At 39.1% G+C, this 17,089-nt stretch overlaps 1 protein-coding gene across 7 annotated transcripts in view; it reads right to left on the bottom strand.

Annotated features, from left to right (window-relative positions):
* The window catches only part of GABRB3 (gamma-aminobutyric acid type A receptor beta3 subunit), a 118,218-nt gene that overhangs the window by 14,637 nt on the left and 86,492 nt on the right, over window positions 1-17,089 (bottom strand). For all 7 annotated transcript variants that reach the window (XM_027674841.1, XM_027674847.1, XM_027674845.1 and 4 more), the window contains 3 exons: window positions 16,127-16,264; window positions 6,924-7,076; window positions 1,855-2,099 (listed from right to left, as the gene is read on the bottom strand). In XM_027674841.1, the coding sequence (XP_027530642.1) occupies window positions 1,855-2,099; window positions 6,924-7,076; window positions 16,127-16,264 (536 nt within the window). The remainder of the gene's footprint in view (window positions 1-1,854; window positions 2,100-6,923; window positions 7,077-16,126; window positions 16,265-17,089) is intronic.

Genomic DNA, 17,089 nt, shown 5'->3' with positions numbered 1-17,089 from the left:
CCAAGTGCCACCTCCATATGCCCTCTGAACACTTGCAGGGATGGTGATTCCACCACTTCCTGGGACAGCCCGTTCCAATTCCTGACTCCCTTTTCTGTGAATAAATGTTTCCTAGTATACAGTTTAATCCTCCCTGGTGCAACCTGAGGCCATTAGCTCTCATCCTGTCACTTGTCATGTTGGACAAGAGACTGACCCTCACCGACCCCTGCCACACTACAACCATGTCTCTAAGTGCCACATCTGTATGTTTTTTAAGTATCTCCAGGGATGGTGATTCAATACTTCGCTGGGCAGCCTGTTTCAATGTTTGACAACTGTTTCTGTGAAGAAATTTTTCATTCATGCACGGTTGATATTAAACCAGCAGAAAAATCAGAACAGTTCATGATATTGCCTAAGATGGTCCAGAAACAAAAGAAAAGGTTGTAAGTCAAAAGCAAGGCAAAAAAAAAGGTTGATATATGGTACGAGCAGATCCAGCACATAAAAGTGCTATGAACTGGGTATGAAAAGCTACATTTTCATTAGTTAGGATTGTGATTACTTTGACAATATAGATGAATTGATCTCAAGATAGAAGAGCCATCAGACATGGGGTGATATCGGGCCCATTAACAAGTCTTGTACTGAATTATGTAAATCATTTAAATGAATGAGATTCACCAGATGGTTTCCACCAGAAGATCTGAACCTTAGTGCATACATCTGTATTACCTGCTTGCAGCTAAAACCTTCTTCAGAGCTTTCAAATCTGATATGCTTTTATTTCCCCATCTGTATTTTTTTATTATTATGACTACTTATTTTTCCAGGAAAGGGAGTTCATTCTTTCTGATATCTTAGTTTTGAGCAGTGCCGCCAATGTGATGAGAATTTGGTTTCATAATATAGCGGACAAAAATATGTTTATTGGTTCAGAATTTTTTCACAGACATGAGTGCCGATAATTAGGTGTAGTTCTGCATTAAATTTATTATAGCAGATAGAATCATTAGGGTGAAAAAATATAGCTTGAAATTACTTTTATGATACTGGTTTTGATAAAGAGGTAGTAGTTTAGTCCCTGTGAACTCTTCTAATTTATAGTTGATAGAAAAAACAGTCTTACTCAACAGAATTGAATAAAAAAGCCTCACTGGGAGCATTTTAGTAAAAAAAAATGTTCTATTCAAACTGACATGGCTTGTTAACATCATAGACTACTGAATACCTTGAATTTTTCTTCCAGAGATAAAAAAAAAAAGGTATTCACTGGATGAAGTAATACTCCAGGCAAGGAAATAGGCTGGAGCGTAATCAGCACAGACCTTGCCAATACCATGCTTCAGAAATCAATCTGAAAGTTTCTCTAGGACTTATACTTTTCTGCTGGTCTTAAATAGCAGCAGATGACAATGCTGCACACAACGTTCAACTATGTTGGCCAATTAATTATCATGGCAGAACTAATCCTTTATCTGTTCTCTCCCATGGTAAATGCATCTGCTCTAACTGAAGTGAGAAAAAGTGTGCTCAGATCCTGGATTCCCCTATGTAGGTACTTCAAATTACAGTTAGATTATACTTGATTTAGACAAATAAATGCCTTTGGAGATCTGAGCCTTTATTTTCAGGCTAGCTGCACTCTCACTCTCTTCTTACAGTTACTTGTCACAAGATTATACTCACTTCCATGTCTGTATACCTAAATGTATTCTTATGTGTTGGTTCTTGAAAATAAAAATGCTAACGTTTGTCCACAAAAAGAAAATGTGGTTGGTGATTTTTTTAAGGAGCCTGTTTGGTTTATTTCATGCTGACACTCTTAATAATAAAAGAATAGAGAGAATATATAGAGATTAAGAAACCTACCCGGCTGCCTTCAAACCTTGAACGATCATTGTTTGCCTTTGTTGTTTTTTCTGCAAGTTTCTTCTGCCTTTGAGGGCCTTTCCCGAAGAAAATGTAGTTGACAAAGGCATATTCAAGTAAGGCCAAGAAGACAAACACAAAGCAGCCCATGAGATACATGTCAATGGCTTTAACATACGGAATTTTAGGCAAAGTCTCTCGCAGGTGAGTGTTGATTGTTGTCATTGTCAGCACAGTTGTAATTCCTACACAAAGAAAAAAAGAGCACATCTTACAACTCCAAGCATACCATGCTTCAATTTTACTTTCCTTCTTGGCAAATATGCCTTGTCAGTGTGAAGAAGCTTGAAAATTTGTGAAAGATATCTTGCAGGTAACATTACTGCAAATGAAAGCAAAATTAAAGCTTGATGTATTATTATTCTGTTACAGTTATTTCATTCATGTGATCGGGGGGAATAGCTAACAAGGGGGTCTGGCACCCTTGCTGTGAGTTAAGGTAGCTTCATGGAAGCCAGTCTAGCTGCACTGGAAATCTCTTCCATGAAGCCAAACAGGAAGAGTGTTTATAAAGATGGTGAAAGGCTTCTCCGACACAGATTTAAATTTCTAAGAGTTAAACAGTTGGTTGACCTTGGCCCTGTAAGGTCCCCCCTTTAGCAGATACAGAGAAACTGGCACCTTTCTAGAGCAGTTTATCCCTTCTATTTTAGACATCTATTTCTGGAAGGATAATACATAAGTGGAATTTGATGAGTAGTTTGGAGCAGTAGGCTAGTTACATAGAAAGAAGTGAGGTGAGCAGTGAGAGGCAGACAGGTATGTGCATTTGTGGAAAGAAAAAGGAATGACAGCAGCATTTTTATAGTGACCAACTGGACAGTAATAAAATATCCAGAAAAATCTATGAGGTTTTTCAAATCCCCAGTTATTTATCTAAGGATGGACATAGCACCTTAAAATATATTACAGAGCACTGTTCTGAAAATCTGGAAAGAAAAGCAGATTTATTGTCAGTCTGCCTGAATTCACAATAAACTGCAGGATCTGTATCTCTGCTGGAAATTTTATGGGAATCACAAATCACAGGTTGCTGAAAACACTGATTTGTGGAATAAGTCTACATTTCAAGGCAAGCCATTCTATTAGGTTCCCTCCATTACTATTTTCACTGATTCCATAATTATACCATCAGTTTGTAAGTAATCACTAAAATGTAGGCAGAACAAAAATAAAGGATGAAAGAAAATTGCTACCATATAATAAAGCACAGCTTCTTTTACCTGAAGAGACAGAAATAAAGACAATACAACTCAAAATAAAGCTGTCAGTGTAAACAGTGTCACTCCAGGGAACTGTAGTAGTACCCTATGAGATTCTGTAACATATATTTTCTATATTTAGTAGGTCAGCATCATGTGGTTTTCAGTGCTTTTCCTCTAAGCTGTGAAACAAGTGTGTGTTGATGTCAGATGTTTGCTGATCCAGAAGATTAAGCACACTGAATAGAAAGGTGGCTATCACTAACCAAAGGGAAATATATTCCCTGGGAGATCCTGAAACCCTGCAGGCAAATGTCCTTCTGAAGATCAATAATTTATCTTAAAGCACAGCATCCCTTATGATAAAACAATTAGATAATCCTGTGATTACAGCCCTTCCCATAAGTGAGAAATCTAGAGATTACTTTTCTCCTCACTCAAAGGACTCCATTTAGGAACTTCTAAAGCTAACTAGCAAAAAGTTGAGAGCGCAGAATTGATAGGTTTGAACATTTCTCTTGACATTAGCTCTGTATCAGCATTTACCTGCAGTGTCCATAGCACACAGTCTCTGGAACGAGCTGACCTTTGCTCCATACCTCGGCTCCACTCTAGAGGCAACTATTTGGTTCAGAGTAGCAAGGGACCAGGGAGCAAAACATGGAAGTGCACAAACTAGAATCAAGTTCTTGCAGAGAATACAGGCTTCCTGTAGGGGTTGAGTAAAAGCTTGTCTCTGTGTCCCAAGAATTGCACAGGGAATGCTTCCTCTAACAAACACCTAGGCCAGCAGGTATACCTTCTCTGTTCTACACTTTTCAGAGCCAGCTACATACATCCAAAGGTGCTGTATTGCCTTTAATACACTTCATATCAGCTTCAGACTTATAAGGGGGGCTATACAAACAACCTAGGATAAGACCCATGGTACTGAACTTTATAATACAAACATCACAGACATAATCATCAATGCACTAATTGTTTTTCAGAAGAAACCATTAGATGGATTTTCATCCTCTCAAAAGGACTATCAATCAGAAATAGAACATTTGGTCTCCTGAGCTTGCCTTGTACTCTCTGACTTTTGTTCTAATATTTGTCTTACAGTACTTGATGAACTTGTGCTACACAGAAATTGGCCACGGGAGACAGTCATGTTCCTTAAACAAGGAAAAATCTTATGAACCTATTATGGAAGGGCACGGAATGTCACTGGGTTTGGTAACTTCTGTCTAACCATCTGTTCTCTGCAGTTCTGGCCAGTATGTAAAATCTAGATGCTGACTGATGTGTTTGAAGTGCTCCCCTCACTTGGTCATAGCGTCTCCAGTGGAACTCTGGTATCCAGTTCATTTATGAATATATCAGAGATGTTTGGATTGTATGCCCCACTTCCTATTAAGCTACTACTTAGCTGCAAGCTGCTGAACACACCCGACCTGCTGAGTATGTCATGCCAGATTGTATCATGCCCATACTATACCAGCTAATCCACAGTATCTGCAGTAACTGCAGTTAATCTAAAATATCTTCAGCTACCCAAGTTCAGATGCTAGGATGTAATATGATGAAGCACAGAGATATAGCTGCCTACCCTGCCTGCTTTGGTATGTGGCACCTTGGGAGGTATGGGGTACAGAAATGGGAAATCATATAGGCATGAGTAGGAGCCCGGGTTTGCTGTGGTACATTACAAAAAAATAGGAACTAGGGAATATCTTCCTGTTTTAAGAAAATAAAAGAGTACTTCAGGAAGTTAGCACAGACTTAGTGACAAGCTCTGGGTAGGAAGGATGTGCTATTGGGAAGCACAGAATCTGGGACAACATGAGAGGCAGCAGTATTCATAAGGATTTATAGATGCATTTAATCTTCCTTAGCTATAGCTATATCCTTGAGTATGCTTCTGTAAAAGATTAAGTATTTGCTGCGAGATATTGTCATAGAATCTGTCCTGGTTCTGGCCAGGACAGGGTTAATTTCTGCAGTAGCCAGGAGGGGGCATGGTTAGGACCAGAAGGTTATTCCATACCACTCATTGCTGGGGGCTGGGGGGAAGGGATTCTTTTTCCAGAAGGAAGGGCTCCCTCTGGGTTGGGGTGGGGTGGGTGGAGTTGGGTCACAAGTTCCCCAGTGAGCATTTTTGCATGTGAATCAATCTCTCTTTTGTATACTTTTGTTATTAATATTGTTGCTGTTATTAATTCTATTTTCTCATTGCTGTTTTTATCTCAACCCATGATCTTTGCCTTCTGTGCCTCCAGTTTTCCTCTCCAGCCATCCACAGTAGAAGGAGGAGGGGGGAGGCAGAAGTGAGCAGCATCATGGTTTCCATGGTAGCACTAAATTGGAGAATACCATTCCTAAACCATGACAGAATCACCAAATGGTTTGGCTTAGAAGGGACCTTAAAGACCACCTAATTCCAACCCTGCTGTCACGGGCAGGGACACCTTTCATTAGATCAGGTTACTCAAACACACTTCCAACCTGGCCTTGAACACTTCCACTACTTCTCTGGGCAACCTGTTCCAGTGTCTCACCACCCTCACAGTCAAGAATCTCCTCCTAATTTAAATCTACTCTCTTTCAGCTTGAAGACATTCCCCCTTGTCCTATCACTACATGACCTGGTACAAAGACTCTCCCCAGCTCTCTTGTAGGCCCCCTTCACATACTGAAAGGTGCCATAAGGTCTCTCTGGAGCGTTCTGTTCTCCAAGCTAAACAAACCCAGCTCTCTTGGCTTGCCTGGAGAGGTGGTCCAGTCCCCTGATCATCTCTGTGTCCCTCTGGACTCAGTTCAACAAGTCCAAAACCATCTTATGCTGGGGATCCCAGAGTTGGATGCAGTACTCCAGGTAGGGTCTCATAAGAGTAGAGTAGAAGGACAGAATCACCTTCCTCAACCTGCTGGTCACACTGCTTTTGATGTGCCCAGGATATGGCTGGCTTTGGGAACTGCAAGTGCACATTGTAGGGTCATGTCAAGCTTCTCATCAACCAACACCACCAAGCCCTTCTCCTCAGGGCTGCTCTCAATCCATTCTCCCCCCAGCCTGTACTTGTGCTTGGGATTGCCTGATTCACATGCAGGACCACTGACTTGGCCTTGTTGAACTTTTTGTGGGTCCACCCCTCAAGCTTGTCAAGGTCCCTCTGGATAGCATCCCTTCCCTCCAGCATGTCAACAGCACAATTTTCTAGTCACCTTCCCTTATTTAAAGGATCCTTTGGTCTGAAAAGGTCTTGGACAGGGATCACCAACCTGTACCAAATCCATGTTTTTCTGTCAAGAGATAAATGGCATTTTAGATTGTCATAAACACGCACTTAACCCACCATTTATTCTGAGGGTTAGGTGGAGTGTTACAGCTGATGTGCCCCTGCGTGCTGAACTAGCAATGGTTCTTCAAGTCTGTTCCAGCCAGCGTCAGTTAAAAAACCCAGGACCTCAGGAGGAGGCTTGGAGCCACATTTGTCTTCCTACACTCAGTTGGACTACAAGCCCACGCTCCAGTATGACTGTGGGGCTGGTCTCCTAGATGAAGTTACTGACAACAACATTAACTTTGATGAGAACAAGTCTAGGACCTGTACGAGCAGCTCATGTCAAGAGATTTAGTGGTAGCTTCATTCTTGCATGCAGGGGAAAACTTATCACTTTTGAAGCAATACTGGATGACATGATTTTGACGTAAATTATTCTGGAATATCAAAACACTGACATCACACTGTAGTTTTTAACAACCTCTGAAGGCTACATTCAGTATGACATTTTAATGTCCCACTCATTCTCAGCACATACCAAGGGCAACTCTTGCTGCTGATGCATCATAATTGATCCAGAATGACACCCATGATAAAATGGTAATCAGTATGGAGGGCATGTAGGTTTGAAGAATAAAGTATCCAATATTTCTCTTCAACCTGAAGCTCAGTGAGAGTCTTGGATAGGCACCTGAGGAAAGAGAGGGGAAAACAGCATTTTTTACACTGAAGAAAAGACACTTGTGGATAGTTGCCTTCAGTTTCTGCAGAAACTAAAGCATGCACATTTTATGAGTTAGTATGACATCTGCAGAACACTACGGAAAACACTTTCACTCTATTACTCATTGTCATTAAAATAAGCTTTTCAGTGAATATAGTGATGTCCAAGTAATTTGTATTTGGGAAGAGAAAGAATAAGTTACTTTGGATTACTGAACAGATGGGTGAGCACTGGTTAGTTTTTAAAAACGAATGTTTAGGTCTCCAAGTAAAATGCTTACCCAAGTACAGTTTTCTGTACAGCATTTATATTGAGAGGATTAGTAATATGCATACTTTTTTATTTACAGTGAATAGTTTGTGAGATGAGACTTCTTAATTACATTTGAACTATGAGAAACATGCTACATGTGGTGTTAAAAATAAATTGTAACGAATCTCAGTGAGGAAAATACTTCAGACCAGATCCTCTAACATCCATGACAGCCAGACAGAATTTTTCTTCCAAAAATATTTCAAGCAAAAAAAAGTTGAATTTATATGTGTGTGTGTGTGTGTATACATACAGGATTCACAGATTGTTACAAATGGAGCAAATAAATAATGAAAAAAATTAAGAGCCTCAATGTCAATGCTTCAAACAAAACATCTTATTACTTAACTTCAAATTGGTGTATATTGAAATTGGTGTTAATCTTACTGAATATATTTTATATTTTTAGAAATCTCAAATGGTTAAAAAAAATTGTGATTTCTTTCACCAAATGCTAAGATGATTAAATCTGAATACAGCTGTATAAGAAACAGGTAGTCATTCACACAACATTAACTTCATGATTTCGGTGTTTGCACTACCAGTCTTAGCTATGATACTTTTAACAGCTCATCTAAAAGATCTACTTAGTCAACACCCTAAAAAACATTTCAGCACGTGTTGAGAACCCAACTAGATATTAGATCAGTTCCCACCCAATCTAATGCAAATTATGAGCAAGATATGAAAGATTACACCTAGAGATAAATTGAAAATTACAAACTTCTCTTTAAATTATGTTTATATGTTTGCATATCAGTTTAAGAAATTGTAATTTGCCCATACACACAAAAATGATGGATTTTCTAAGAGAGAAAGAAGGAAAAGAAAATTGTAGATTTCTCTTCTTCACATTCCTGATAGTTTGGTATACTTTGAGTTATACTACAGAAAAAATGCTATACCGTTTCTAGGCAGCAGAAGCACCTAGGGACTATCAAACTTCTGCAAATATCCTTAACTGTTTTATCAAACAATCTCAGCACAACTATGACTGGGAAAAGAAATATCTGGTAGATGTATCTGGTTGCTGTGATAACTTTAATCAGTAATAATTTTTTCCAGGATGAAATTTCTTCTAGTGTCACCAAGAGAAGTATATTTGGTGGACTCAGAAGAAGGTATTTCATCACAAAAATCAGACTAAGGTTTTCTGCTAAAGCAGTCAACACAATTTTCAGCAAAGAATAATGTGTACTGTAGCTTGCTTAATATCTTCATTTTCCAATGAAAAATGTTTCATTTCAAAAAACAAGTTGTCTCATTGAAACCAGGCCTTCTATTTTTTGTTACCAAAGTTTAACTTTTTCATTGAGCTTCTTATGAAAAGGTTACCATGGCTTTGTGTCTGCAGACTATGTAAATAAAACAGGAGCATACCCTGCCATCATGACATACATTAAAAAAGCAGTAGACCTGATCACCTTCTTTCAATAAGAGTAGAGCACCAGACAGAAATCTTCATAAAACTCCGTTGACAAAAATTATTTCATATAATACACCACTCACACAAAATCTCCCATAAAATACTGATTCTATGATTAAATAGTATGAACTGAATCACTAAATCATAGCATGTTTTTGGGTTGCTCGAGAGCCAAGGACCCTGGATGCACTGGGTAAATTCAGAGAAAGAAGAAATTTGCTATTGATAAAGCACAGAAAATGGTGTAGGTGAAAGAGGTGTGTGTCAACAGTGGAGAGAAGTAACGTGTCACGTATGTCAGTAATGTTCAGTAACAAAATCCCAAACTGAGAAACAGTATAATGGAGTGAACTTTGGACATTAATCTTGAATGCTTCACCTGTGACCATTATCCATTACCTCATGACCATCTCTGCTTGATTAGGTAAACTAGTGAGACCTGGCCTTACAGGTGGACTCTCAAGGCCAGAGACGTCAACATAAAGATGTTTCAAGCACCAGGTTCTTTGTCCTGAACCTAGAACCCTAAGAACCATACCCAGGGCCAGTGCTTTCTGTCCTCCTGCTCTAGAGTTGGACCTGACTGTAACAAAGAGATTCAGTTGTGAGTCTGACTGTACACTGCTCCTTTTGAGGTGCCCTATGACATCTCAGACACCAGCATGCAGCTGATGCATACGATATACTCCCTACATCTTTCTTATCAGCAGGTGGAGACTAAGAAGACCGCACTATGCCCTCTCAAATAGCAGTTGATTAAGCAGCGCACTTGAACTGCATACACATGAGCTGGTATCTAAGCTCCAGTTCAGTCAATCTAGCAAAGGAAACCTAGAAAACTATTCATCTCCTCCTAAAATAGACTCCCATGGGTATACTGAATTTGTCTCCAGACTCCACCGATTGTATGGAAAAGATTCTGATCAACTAGGACACCTAGGTCAAATGTAGACAATGAAATTATATTCACGATAAACTAGAGCAAGATGAATCCAAGCCCTGCAAGTCTTGGGGTAGATTTTGATGATTTGAGGCTTCTGGGCAATCTAACTCAAAGTCTTGCTGGCATTACAGCTGCTTACTGGAGGTGACACATTGCTCAGTTTCACAGGGGTAAATGGAATGTCATCCTGTTTTGTGGTGATTTTACAAGCTTGAATTTTATTGGCAGGTCTGTATCTCAGAAAATTTTGAAATAATTTGGTCTTATAGAATCATATCATAGAATCATAGTTAGGGTTGAATGGGACCTTAAAGATCATGTAGCTCCAAATTCCCTACATGGCCAGGAAAGCTTTGTATAGTTCAGTTTGTATAGTATAGTGTAGTATACTTTTATACTATATGATCTTATAAAGTATATTATAGTCTCTGTATAGTTCGGGTAGAAATTGAAACATGAACTGGTAGCCTTGTTTTTTTTCATACTATGCACCCAGGGTTCTCCTTTAGGTAACTCTCCCTGAGATTACAAAATTTGTATTACTTTCATCTGTATTGCTTTTATGTCTTCACAAATTATCTACTGGCCCTGCCTCCAGCCTGCCATCTCTGCTATAGTATCTCACCTCCAGCAAAAAAGCCACAGTAATCTGTGGCAAAAAAAAGAATTAAAAGAAGGCCCACTCTTTATTTCCCCTACTTAATTCCACCTCTTTGTCTGGATGGCTAAGTTCAGGGAAAAGGATGGGTCCTAACCTTCATGGACTGTAAGTCCAGATCTGTAGCAGAGATCCAGACAGATCTTTATCTAAGAAGGACCCGTCTTGTAAAATTTATTTAATAAAACTTGATTTCTGAGTGAGCTCAACAATTACACTGTTACTTGCCTGATTATGCTTGAATAATGATTTGGCAATTAAGGCTCAGTACATTTCGAGATTAATTAACAGGAAATTCTGGTTGCTAACTTTCCATCAAAATTTGGGTTTCTTTATCTTGTTATCTTGTTTAGCCTTGTTATTCTTCCTCCCATCTCATATAACATGTTGATGTCTATAGGCTAATTTAAATACTATAGGAATAACAGAATTTGGATGGAAGTATTTAAATCTAACAGTACTGAGAATGCAGGCATGAAAACAAATACTTAAACAACTGAGCCCCGAATATTCCTCTTTCATATATTTGGGCACTTGGTAAAAAGAGATTACTTGTTACTGTTCCAATTTCATTAAAATCTAGCAAGCTGAAATATCTGGCTTCAAGGCTAAATTAGTCTCTTGCTGTTTTATCCAAGTATGAAACAAGATAACAGAGTTGGTCAGTTACAGAATTCTTATTTTAATATGTTCTTCTGGGAAGGTTCTTTGGCTAATTGGAAATGTACTTTACAGACTGATCTTTCAGAATACAGTAAATATTTAATTTTCAAATCTTTTAAGACTACCATCCTCTTACCAACAAGTTGCTAATATGGCTTTGACTGCTACGTGACTTGAAGATTTTAGGTAGTGTTTTACATATCTCCATTCCTGTTTAATATCTTAGCATTTCTGGATAACAAACATTTAGGAGGCAGATTCAGCTCATAGGTTTAGCACTACATTTCAGGTGTTTAAATGCAGATATTTACACACGGATGGAGCATAAGCTCTAAGTGCAAAACCATGGAGATCTAGACTTACAGCCAGCTGATTCTAAGGATGTGATTTGCCAGCTGATTCTAAGGATGTGATTTAATTGCCTATACAGAGATGACTAATGCCATTGGAGATGTGATAAGCTAAAGAAGAGCAGAACATAATACTAGTTAAGTAATCAATACCGAATTCCTCAATTGTGGACACAGGACACAAGGCTGTAAGACTCCAGGACAGCAGCCTAACTGCTAACCAGGATGCTCTACAACTTCCCAAGAAGCAACAGTGTAATGGTTTGGTCTAGGCCTTACCTGGCAACCAGCTCAAAACCAAGGAAATACCTATGTCCCAGTATTCCATCCTATTTTTTACGTAAGCAAACATATAAATAAGAAGGGGAGAGGAGGTTCTTTCTTCTTCTCTTCCGGTGTACTTGGAGAGAGCAGCCCTCCCTGCAGGTCCTCCAGCCGGGGGGGTGTGGGCCTGTGGTTTGTCACGGCCTTCTACTTGAGTTCAAGAGGGAGATGCGGTAACCGTGGACTGAGGCGTTTTTGCTTTTCTCAAGGAAGGTACTGAGATTTCGTTTGCTAGCTCTTATTGAATGTGTATATCTATTTTTGTGGGTTTTTTTCCTTTTTCTTCTTTTTGGGGGTGTTTGAGGTTCTCTTTTATACGTATATAGTATTGTAACTGTATATAAATGTCATATATGTAAATATATATATATACTGCTTTGTTTTGTCATTTCGGCGTTTTTTTGTAGCTTTTTCTTTCCAATTCCTTCCCCTGTGTTCCTAAGAAAAGGGAGGGGGGAAGGGCTTTCGTTGTAGTGTTGGGCACTCAGCAGGGAGCCAAGCTCAAACTGCCATACACCAGATACTTATGTTTAGGCAACTGAATACCGTCTTAAGAGTATTCACTTTACAGAATAGAGTTGTTTGTGAGTTCAGTAGCTCTTCAGACTCCGTTAGCAGCACTGATTTGGTATTATTCAATTATGGGCTTAATTCAGTTACTGACACACGGGGATTCAGTGCCTTTTTAGATATCTTATGGTATCCTGTATGGCCTTCAGCTGGTGTTAGAAGGATAATCAAAACAGATATTTCCTCTTCATAGCAATTTAAAAACTACTTGCTCTCCATCATGAATAAAGGGAACAGGCTACTGTGCATGGCTTTGCAGATACCTCCTAGACACTTAAAATTTTTATTTAGTTCTCAACCAAGTGTTCTCCTTTTTAAACTACATGACCATACCTGTTTGTCCACTAATCTTAGATATGCCATTTTCTAGACTTTCACTCACACTTGCTTATTTTCCCTAGACCCTCTTCGATTGCTCCACAACAATCTTGAAGAGTGCTACCCCTGACCACAATACTAAGCTCAAGCATTACCAATGTAAATCAGACTCTTTATTATGTGATTCATATTCTTGTTGGTTTTTTTCCCCCAAAAAAGATGTTATTGGCTCATGTTCAGCCTGAGATCAACAGGAACCCTAGATTTCTATGCACAGATCCCTGGTCTAACCTGGCATTCCCTCTACTGAATTTGGATAGGAATAATTAGTTGTACAGATGCTGTATTCTGCATTTGTCCATACTGATATTAATACTTTTTTTCAGATGCATTTTGCTAATTTGGCAAGCTAATTTTTAACTTCCATGCTATACTTTAAACAGGCATACAGTTCCTTCATTAATCTTGCATCTCTGCACAACTTTCTGTCATTATCTATGGGGGTTTTCCCATGCTTTTCATTGCTTCTCAGTAGTTATTATGGGAACAGATTTTTCCTTTTGCATAAGTTACACAAGATTATATAGCACTGTTCCTCATGGAAGATAGGAGAAATAACTAATCCAAAAGCTGTTTATGACATGACTCTGAAGTCTTCTTTTAGTTTTATTCAATCAAAGCACACTAAGACTGAAAACTCTGAAATGTTCACTGAGATACTGCGCTCAAAGAACTAATATCTTCTCTTGAGACTTCAGTAGCCTCAAAGCCAAAAGCATGCCTGACTTATTTTCTGCAAGAATGTAGAAACTGACCCTAATTACTAGGACCATAAGAAAGTCTTAAGAAGAAACTTGAAAGGAATCTGCTGACTTTATCTATTGGATTCACTACCATGCTTCAGATTTAAACATGGTTTTGAGAAACAAATGTGATGTTTCCTCTGCGTGCTAATACTTGTCACAGAAATTCATAACTGATAAATTACCATTTTCATAATGTCCTGTACCAAAGTAACAGTAAATTCAGTATTGTGTCTTCATCAGTGACAAAAATGATATGTTCCAGAAAATGGTACAAGAAACATGGAGTAATCCATTCCCTGTGACTGTGCCATCCTACTCCCTAATGCCAAGTTATCTTAATCCCTGAAGCATGAGACTTTTTTACTCCTTTCACTAGTTTTTTTGGAAAGAACCATTAAGATTCTGAAAATTTAGTCAGTCACAGAAAAGTGTACTCCTAGTTTTTACTCTCTCTGGTATTTGCCACATATCTCTTTGGATTTCTCATTTTCCTGTATTTTACAGCTCTCTTTCATCTCTGAATTACAAAATCGTGCCTTTACCGAAATATTTCATACTGAACTTAAAGGTGGCCTTGGACTGTCATAAAAGCTTCAAAAATAAATTCTCTGTATTCTCCTTGTTGTCTAAAAGAGCCTTCCTACAAAAGTATATCCAGTCCTGTGGAGGGGCAGGTAAGCCCTGGCTGCCAAAGGTGACAGTAGCTGCAGAATATAAGAATGTAGGATTAGAGTATCTGATTCTCTATAGAAAAAAAAACCCTCCATTCACAATGACAAACAAGAACAACAGCAGTTGGCAAATCTCCTCATACTAATTTCAATCCCAGTAATATTTACATTTTGTTCTGAAATACAACTCATGTTTCTGTGTACTTTGAAACAGATGCTGTGTCCAAAGAGTGGGTGAAGTGATGCTTACAAACATGATTGAGCTGTGCTTCATTTGTTCGAGTGTGCTGGGACAGATGGAACAGCACACTCCTGTGGTCTGAAGTGCACTGAAAATCTGAAGGTCCCAAATAATGAGTCAAATAATGGCCCCACATGTGCTGACGGCTTTCTGTGTTGCTTTGGTCTTGTCAAACATAACAACATTTTCCTATACTGGTGTCTAATATCAAATATGTAGATCAACACTGCACCTTGTCATCTGAAGACATCCAGTGCTGTCACTTACTAATAACTTTTATTACACCTTCAAGCAAAGAAGCAGGAAACACAGGAATTTCATTTTAGCATCTTAACTATGACGACAAACACACTGGCTATGTATACAGTACTATATACCCATCAGTACAAATCAAGATATAAAAGATATTACATTCACTATACAACAACAAAACAAACATGCACTGATAAGTTGCGGGGAGGTGTTTATAAAATTGGTAGCTTTTTGACCTAGTATGCCAAAACATATTTATGTAGATCAGTAACCCTGTAAGGTACATTTAAACTCATGATTCAGAGGTGAATGATTTCCTATTTATTTAGATCACAGATATTTAGATGTTTAGTTAAGTATCACATAAACACACGAAAAAGAAAAATAAACAAGAAATCATAGAGTCATAGAATGGTTTGGGTTAGAAGGGACCTTAAAGATTAACGAAGACGTCCCTGCCATGGGACTAGCTTTCTCAAAGCTCCATCCAATCTGGCCTTGAACACTTCCAGAGATGGGGCATTCACAACTTTTCTGGGCAACTGAGTGTCTCCCCACTGCCCCAATAAAGAATTTCTTCCTATATCTCATCTAAATTCACCCTCTTTCAGTTTGAAGCCATTCCTCCTTGTCCTATCACTAAACATTTTTGTAAAAAGTCCTTCCCCAGTTCTCTTCCCAACACCCATTAGGTACTGGAAGGCTGCTAGAACATTCTCTCTACCAGGCTGAACAACCCCAATTCTCTCATCCTGTCTTCATCAGAGAGGTGTTCCAGCCCCCTGATCATCCGTGTGGCCCTCCTCCGGACTCACTCCAACAAGTCCATGTCCTTCTTGTTTTGGAGGCCCCAGAGCTGAATGCAGCGTTGAATGCAGGTCAGGAATGACATTTCATGGGCTGCTACCTCCAGGCTTTGTCAAGTAATTTCTTTAGCCAAACATGTAACACAGCCTACATATCATGATCGGTAATAATGATTAATTATTATTAATACAACAGTCATTTTCAGACACAAGGAAATTAAACACTAAATGAGCAAATGGCAATACTTGCCTGTGAAGGAGCAAGATTCAGGATGGGAACAGTTCCAGGCATGGAGAAAAGCATACAGCAATTGGCAGGACTTTATTAAATGGTCCTTACAGTTATCATATGGACTTTACTGTTATTATGTGGTTTCATTGTATTGACACTACACAGTGCAGAACCTGGTCATGCCCAGGCTTGCCATGAGTTTGCCTGCTGCCTGCTCCCTGCTTCCCCCACTCCTCCCCCTTTTGCCCGTGTCCCTAATCCTGATTTGTTCCCCTGCTTGTCTGTCTCATGCTCCGCCCTATGTTCTGGCCCTTTCCCCTCTGGAGCTGATAAAAACCCCCGTGGGCGCTGGAATAAACACTCTACCTGCATCCCACCTTTGTGTTCCTGATCCGTGCTGTGTCGCGGCCCCATTCCCCTCCCCCTTTCGGACCGCGGCACTTGCCTGTGGCAAAGACAACATTCTTTGACACCAGTCTGTATTCCACGATAGAGAACTGAGGAAGTTCAATCCTCTCCACGCCAGTGACTGCGTTATCTCCACCTCTCCAGTAGAACTCTATGTCATCAGTTGTGTAGCCATCTGCAGGCAAAGCAGGAGAGTAAGTCAGAAATAACAGCAGACTCAAATGTAGCTTCAAACATGCAGCCTGTCATTTGAAACAATGAAAAGAACTGGAACAGCTGGAGAGCTGTATCGTATTTTGCCTGGGGGAAGGCCTCCCGAATAGCTGTGCCATTACAGTCTGCCCAGGAATTTTAAGCAAAATACTCTGTTTTCATTTTATTTATTTTTTTTATCACTTACATAAAATTCAGGAATGGCCACAATGAGAAGAAAACACTATCCATTATTTAAGACTAATTTATTATTTAATTCTGAAACCAATTGTATATTTATGCTGCTAATCACCAAAAGAAGACAGATTATTCAATGAATACAGAGAAACATTACTGAGGCAGACCTTTTCCACTCACACTAAACAGTGTGAGTTGCACCATTTCCATTAGCTTCTGTAGTGGAGGACTACAGCTGAATACAGAATATATATACTAGTATTTTCTGTATACGGCCCACAATTTCCAGCCAACAGCAGAAATGGAGCAGGAAGTCCTGAAGCGCAAATACACATCTGTTGGGACACATTCTGTATGGGACACAATTGCAAATCATAAATGGGGTCAATCTGAAGGCTCAGGGGGTGTCCTGCAGCAAGATGATCCATGCAAAATAAAGCATACTGAAAGAAAACAGTATCACAGTGTTTGCTCTCTTGAAAATGAATCTCATTAAAATACAAATATTCATCTCTTGTATCAAAGATAAGCATTCAGTCACTACCTCTGCCAAGTCAGGCAGGAATACTAAACGACTTCATTCTGTCCTAAACTCATTTTTCTAGAATGC

This window comes from Neopelma chrysocephalum, unplaced genomic scaffold (genome assembly GCF_003984885.1).
Source record: "Neopelma chrysocephalum unplaced genomic scaffold, ASM398488v2 Primary Assembly neopelma1_25, whole genome shotgun sequence".
NCBI classification, from domain to species: domain Eukaryota; kingdom Metazoa; phylum Chordata; class Aves; order Passeriformes; family Pipridae; genus Neopelma; species Neopelma chrysocephalum.
This window is presented reverse-complemented; position numbering and strand designations above follow the sequence as displayed.